Source organism: Sphaeroforma arctica, assembly GCF_001186125.1.
Source record: "Sphaeroforma arctica JP610 unplaced genomic scaffold supercont1.1519, whole genome shotgun sequence".
Lineage (NCBI taxonomy): Eukaryota > Ichthyosporea > Ichthyophonida > Sphaeroforma > Sphaeroforma arctica.
The window spans coordinates 6,375-12,768 of NW_014039039.1; the positions used below are offsets into that span (position 1 = coordinate 6,375).

A 6,394-nucleotide genomic window follows, 5' to 3' on the forward strand; every position below is an offset into this window, starting at 1 on the left:
ATATACATATATACATATATACATATACACACATATATATATATATATATATATATATATTATTATATTATTATATATATATATATATATATATGTGTGTGTGTGTGTGTGTGTGTGTATATATATATCTATGATATGATGTACCCTGCCCAAGTCCTTGTCATATGCCTCAATTGAATCCAATTTCAAATTCAAATACAATAACTCATAGTTATTTAACAAAAAACGTTGCAAGTCTCAGTCGTTTTTTTATTTGTATACGTTTAGTATATTGTCTTTATCTTGTGGCTAGGTTTGTGCAACGGTTATCATTGTTACGTAGTTGTCTTAAGCAGATAGGATAGATCATTCGGCTCTGACGGGTCCCAACTAGATATTACTTCGTCACGGCATACAAAATCGAGCTCTCTTATTGGATCGACAACCCTTAGTTCGGTCCATATCAACAATCAATGGATATCTTGGAACTGAATGCCTTTTCTTCAGTAACTTGGGCCCTAGTGTAAGTTAAAGTACGTGTAACTTTGGTCGGAATCACCAAACATGGATACTAAACCACCAACATATAGCACGCATTTGGGTTTCTTATTTCTCGCTTAAGGCAGCGCACCGAATGGGCACAGTGACCCATTTTTGTTGTCATTCATAGATTTCTTGTTTCTTCCGTGCCCATAAAATAATTCCCAAGTCGATAGCCAGTGCATGTGAGGATGCTATACCAACACTATTAGGTAACAAGTGTGTCTGTGCGTGAGGATTCATACTAGTCACAACCTCGTATATCTCCTCACAAAAATCTATATAGGTACTGATACAAGCTCGGCAGCTAGTCGCAACCTCACAAGTAGCTATACTGCTGCAGCCAGAGATGGCTTTCGTCTCTCTTCAAAAGATTCAGTCGATGAATTCACAGACGAGGATTTAGAGTTCTTCAGTACCGGCCTGGCATTGGGTATTGTCATGCCCATAAGTCGCATACGCTCTTCGAGAAATTCAACACGCAACTGCAGTTCACCATTCTCGCACTCTAAGTCGTTGTTTCTGGTACGTAGATCAGAAGTTTCCGTTTCCACGATGCTTTTCTTCAGCATCCTGAGAGGGTCTTCTCCGTGTACATTGCGTGTATCGTACAGCCTCCACAGATCGTCTACTACACCTGATTCTTTGAGGTATAGTTTGAAGCTGTCTTTAGATTCGCTTGTGGCCGAGGAGCGCTTACGTTCGGTAATTGCGGCAGGCATGATTTTGTACTGTTGGTGCGTAGAGCTGTACGTAGTATCTGAGTGTTCGACCCAAACTCGCTATTATTATACATATATTTTGTATGTGCGTATACAAATGTACGAAATTGTTTATGCAAACATATGTACACAAATGTATATATTTTTGACGCGGTGTGGTGCGAACTTGTTTTACGATTGGGTTGAGAGTTGAGACTTGTCATCACTTCTCGCTCTATATTTTAACACAGCCTGTCTTTTTTATAAGAATATAAATAGCACAACCACGAGCCAACAACCTGCGAGGCGATTCGGCGAAATATTTAAAAAAAAATGGTGCAAACAATCAATGGAATCCTCAATGAGCAATCGCCAATCTATACGTCAGTCGTCAATACGTGACCCAGTGACGCTCTTCACATATACAGCTCTTTGCTCCGTTCTCTGGCTGTGATATGTGTTATAAAGAAAAAATGTTTTAGAATTATAGATAACAAACTATAGCCAATGGAATCAATCACAATATTCTATCATTCTAACGTTACGTCATTTTGCAATTTAGGAGGCTATGTTTTATTTTTGTGATTTTCGGTTTTCTCTGTGTCTCCACAGTCCACAGTGTTTGTACTCTGGCTGGTCTCTGTCGTCAGGCGTCAGCCATTGTACACTGTAAAATGTAAATCTAAAAGCTGGTAAACGACACGCCTTATGGTTTTGACGACACGCCTTATGGTTTGGACGACACGCCTTATTGTTTTGACGACACGCCTTATGGTTTTGACGACACGCCTTATGGTTTTGACGACACGTCGCGACCGCCTTGTTGCACTTTGCTCAGACGACATGTTGCGACTCGCGACCTCATAACAGCTCATCTGTAATAAATACACGACTGAGCCGTGAGCGATGAGCTTGTGAAGCCTCAGAAGACAGAACTCAACCGCACAGAGTGGACTCAGTGGAGTCCGAGCTCTCTCTCTACTACTTACTGGTAGTACTGTAGTAATGTAGAGAGCGAGAGAGAGTGTGTGTGTCTGTCTGTCTGTTGACTCTGGTGACTGGTCTGACCACTACAAGAAGAGTGGCGAGTGGCGACTGTCTAAAAGTTTCACAGTCTGTCGGTCGTCGGACGACGGACTGAGAGTACTAATGTGATATTTTATGTTAAAAAACCAGACCAAAATTAAAAGTCAGAGTTCAAACTACCAAAAGACTATTGAATTTTAATTTTCCACATAGTACAGAAAATACAATTTCTATTTGATAGTAAAATTAAAAACTTGAAAATATTAAGAATTGAAGCGGGAGCAGCTGCTTTATTTGAAGGTGTTTAATTTGTTGAAATTCGTGACTCGTCTTTTAAATTTTTTTAATAATATTTCATACTTGCAACTTGCCACTTAGGGTCGTTCTTAACGTGGAGTGAAATTTTAAGAAACCATTTTAATTAAAATGTTGGTACCGAGATTTGGTACAGGTTGTTTTTTCGTTGTAGCATTTCATGATTTTGCAATCCGTAAAATTCATCGATATCAAACTGTGATTGGCTGCCCAAATCTAATCAAATAGACCCGCGTAAGTTCTCAAATTCACATATATGGTGTACAGAATCGCGTGCGCTCTCCTTGACATAAATCATTCAGTTTGTATTTATAACAGTAAAAAATATGCCCATAAACACTCGTATATGTGCTATATGTTTTATATAGAGTAGGCGTCCAGCCTTTGTTCATCACAGAAATGATCACACTACAATCTCGAGTTCGGAATGCGGTCGACACGCAAACTAAATGCGCTCGGCTTCATATACTATGGCAGATGTTGCAACAACAATCAGGCATCGCCGAACAAGTGCCTTGGCCACGTTTGGTTTGCGGTCGTGGCTCTCTAGTACGCCGTGAACGCGCTAATTGGGACAACATAGGTCGTATTTTAATGAAAGAGAAGTCGTTTGAGAACGCATTTAGAATGAGCTGTTCAAAGCTTATATTCTTAGCACAAGAAATAAATGAACCATGTAGACGTAATAAGAAAATGAGAATGTTACGAGGAGGCGAAATAGATGTAGAGATACAGTTGGCCATATTTCTACGTATGGCAGCGAGTGGAAGGTATCAAGACATAAAAAGTATATCAAGTGCGAGTGTCTATGCGTGTTTCTGGCGAGTGGTAGATGCAATTGATGGGCTTGACTGGATGAAATTTTGATTTCCCTCAACTGAAGAAGAAATAGTTCAAATATCAAGGATTTGGAAACCATTCAACACATGGAGTGATGAATCGGTGTGTAGGTGCCGCTGAAGGATTATTTGTTCGTGTACTGTTTCCTACACTTAAAATAATGTTCCTATAGACGATGTTTGTATTCAGGCCATAAGACAGGGTATGGCCTGAATGCACAAGCGATTTGTGATTCAAACTACAAATTCTTAGTTCAATGCACGATAGGTGTGCATGGGAATATTCTAAATTTATGAAACTTATAGCTCTTCTCCCTCCTGGTTATTACGTAGTCGGTGACGCAGCATATAGAAATATAGACACAATGCTCGCACCTTCTCCTGGTACACGTGACAAAATGGGGGATGCTTGGGATGCTTATAAATTTTTTTCAGTCGCAAACCCGAATGCATATTGAGCAAGCACTCGGGATACCTGTACGAAAATGGGGACTACTTCGGTCGCCTATGAGACTTCATTTTTTAGAAGTGCCGAAGGTAGTTCTTGTTCTAGCTAAACGTCATAATTATTGTCTAAATGGCGCAGGGTACAAGCGTGTACACAGTCTAAAGCCACCTGTCCAACTGTCGATAAAAATAGTAGACTTGGCTCCCAATTCCGTCACCCCAATAGAAAAATTTGACCTGTATCTCATCGTGGACGTACGGAACGAGAAAACATAAAGGACTTTATCGAAGCCTAAGGATATATGAGAACCGAGACAAATATTATTAGGAGTAAAAATCGTGCAATGTAACTTATATTCGTAAATAAAATATATTTATGTGTGCGCATGCGTGATCTTTTGTATATTTGTATATGTGTTTGCGCATGCGTGATCTTTCGTATATTTATATATTTATATTTATAAACGTGTGTGCGCATGCGTGGTCTTTTGTATGTTTATATATTTTTATTTGTATTTGTGTGTGCACATGCGTGGTCTTTTGTATATTTTTATATTTGTATTTTTTTAGGTGCATGCGAATGCGTGGTCTTTTGTAAATATTCATATTTGTATAAGTGTGAGCGCATGCGTGGTCTTTTGTATATTTTTATGTCTAAGTTTGTATTTGTGAATGCGTATGCGTGGTCTTTTGTATATTTTTATATTTTTATTTATAGTTGTGTGATAGTTAATGTGCTTATGTCTATACATATGAATCTAATTGAACATTATATTTTTCATTTCAGCCTTACACTTTGTAATGGCGCGCTCGATGAGTTCTATAAGTTCAGGGTCGTCAGATGCGTCTCGTAAGTCTCTTTTAAGGTCCATTATCTCTTTTGAGATAACACCCAGATCCTGTTTACTGTGTAACAATGTGTCATTCTTAACGAACATTTGAACACTCTTCAGAAACGTTTCACTAGCGGCATCATTGGACGTATCAAGTTCCTTTTTTCTATTCTCCGCCGCGTCTCGTTCAGCTTGCTTGATCTTATTTCTATGACTCTCAGTTCGACCTGTACTTGTTACATCCACGCCTTTATCTTCACAATCAGATCCTGAGTTGGATGCCGAGCCTGAATTGTCGAATGCACTAGACATATCATTCATGAGAGGGCCGCCGGCCACCGCGTATAATGTTTTCAAGTCACTCTCGCCTCTTGGAAAAATATACGTATACAAGAAGAGAGTGCTCATTTTGCCTCGAAAGAAATACATTTGGGTCGGCGCATGATGGCCTGACTTCTCCTTGTTCGTTTGAACAACAGCAAAGTCTGCCTTTGTGTTCTTCCACCAGCCTATTAGTTTGTTGCGCACCGCGATTTTATACACAACGTCGCCGAATGATAATTTTTTTTTGGCGAGATTCACGAATGACATATCCATAGGATCCACTCTGTCCATGCGCTCAACCATAGCTTTCTGTACGTCTGACAAAATGTTCCAATCTTTTTTCAAAGCCTCGACTGAAGGCGGTGCTGGGAATTGACTGTTTGCTATGCGACCCTCACGTATTTTCTCTTATCGCTCACATCGTCGACTCCATCGCTATCACTATCTTTGTTGTATTCGTCCCCACTAAAAGATGTATCCGCTGCGACATTCCAAGCATAGTCGGTATCCATAAATGCATCTGTTACTTTGGTCCAAAAAGTATTATTGTCTCCAGTGACTTTGTTGTCAAGCATAACTGGTGTGTCCCCTTCTTCCAATGATACCAAGTCATTATAGTGTTTATCGTCAATAATATTTGAGCAAAATCGTTCAAACGCGTTATCCGTTTTACGGAGGACAGTGGACTTTTGAGCTGGCTCATTCTCTTTGACAACTTTTGTCATGTTTGAAGGTTTCTTCAATACCTTCGTTTTTTTCTTAGGAGTTACATTGAGAGGTGTTGAATATCAGCTAGGCATTCCGTCTGTTACTAGATCATTGTCGATCAGTGCGTAAATGTTTATGAGGCATAGTTCGTGCTGTTGTTGTTGAATCGCTCAAGAATGCAAAATCCGGTGCCGAATCTGTCGTAGTCTCATCAGTTCCATCATGTACTGAAGAAGGCTTTGGCGATGGCTGAGTATCATGTGCGGCGCTCTCCTTATCGCTGCTGTCGGATAAATACGTCCACGTCTCCTTCTCTTGGCATCCTTCCGTATCCGATGTCTCATCTGGAGGAAGCTTAAATATGGAGGGGTACATAGAGGCAGTTCCAGTTTCAATTTACTATCTTTTGTTGCGATACACTGCTGTTTCATGCTGAAGGCCATCGAATCTTTATCCAATACTTCAATTCCTTACACAACACACACACACCACACTTCTAAACGACTAGTTCGACGGACGGATATCATGTTATTGTGCAACCGAACGCTTCACCTTCACTGTCGATAAAAATTTATGTTTGATCAACAGCTCAACACTACAAATAAATCAAAATGTGGCGGGCTGCACCACCAATCAGCCTCTACTACGTTTATGATATCGCGATTTCCAAACGTATTTAATG

The 6,394-nt window shown here is 39.8% G+C and overlaps 4 protein-coding genes across 5 annotated transcripts in view; 1 reads left to right on the forward strand and 3 right to left on the reverse strand.

Moving 5' to 3' along the window:
- SARC_11078 overlaps nucleotides 1-1,241 on the reverse strand; it is a gene marked incomplete at both ends in the record, with an annotated part of 7,467 nt that extends 6,226 nt beyond the window's left edge. For both annotated transcript variants that reach the window (XM_014294843.1, XM_014294844.1), the window contains one exon: nucleotides 855-1,241. In XM_014294843.1, coding sequence (XP_014150318.1) covers nucleotides 855-1,241 — 387 coding nt within the window. The remainder of the gene's footprint in view (nucleotides 1-854) is intronic.
- A 1,584-nt stretch (nucleotides 1,242-2,825) lies between these two features.
- On the forward strand, nucleotides 2,826-4,192 carry SARC_11079 (hypothetical protein). The gene has a single exon (XM_014294845.1). It carries the CDS (start codon nucleotides 2,961-2,963, stop codon nucleotides 3,426-3,428), a length of 468 nt encoding a protein of 155 aa, XP_014150320.1. The 5' UTR covers nucleotides 2,826-2,960; the 3' UTR covers nucleotides 3,429-4,192.
- Nucleotides 4,193-4,605: 413 nt separating this feature from the next.
- SARC_11080 (hypothetical protein) lies at nucleotides 4,606-5,307 on the reverse strand (the record flags this gene model as incomplete). The annotated part of the gene is made up of 1 exon (XM_014294846.1): nucleotides 4,606-5,307. The coding sequence occupies one exon, from the start codon at nucleotides 5,305-5,307 to the stop codon at nucleotides 4,606-4,608; it is 702 nt and encodes a 233-aa protein (XP_014150321.1).
- An 80-nt stretch (nucleotides 5,308-5,387) lies between these two features.
- SARC_11081 (hypothetical protein) lies at nucleotides 5,388-5,729 on the reverse strand (the record flags this gene model as incomplete). Its single annotated transcript, XM_014294847.1, has 1 exon — nucleotides 5,388-5,729. The coding sequence occupies one exon, from the start codon at nucleotides 5,727-5,729 to the stop codon at nucleotides 5,388-5,390; it is 342 nt and encodes a 113-aa protein (XP_014150322.1).
- Nucleotides 5,730-6,394: the final 665 nt, after the last annotated feature.

Excerpts from the sequence above, each read along its gene's own strand:
- SARC_11079 (XM_014294845.1), top strand. The coding sequence starts at position 2,961 with ATGATCACACTACAATCTCGAGTTCGGAATGCGGTCGACACGCAAACT.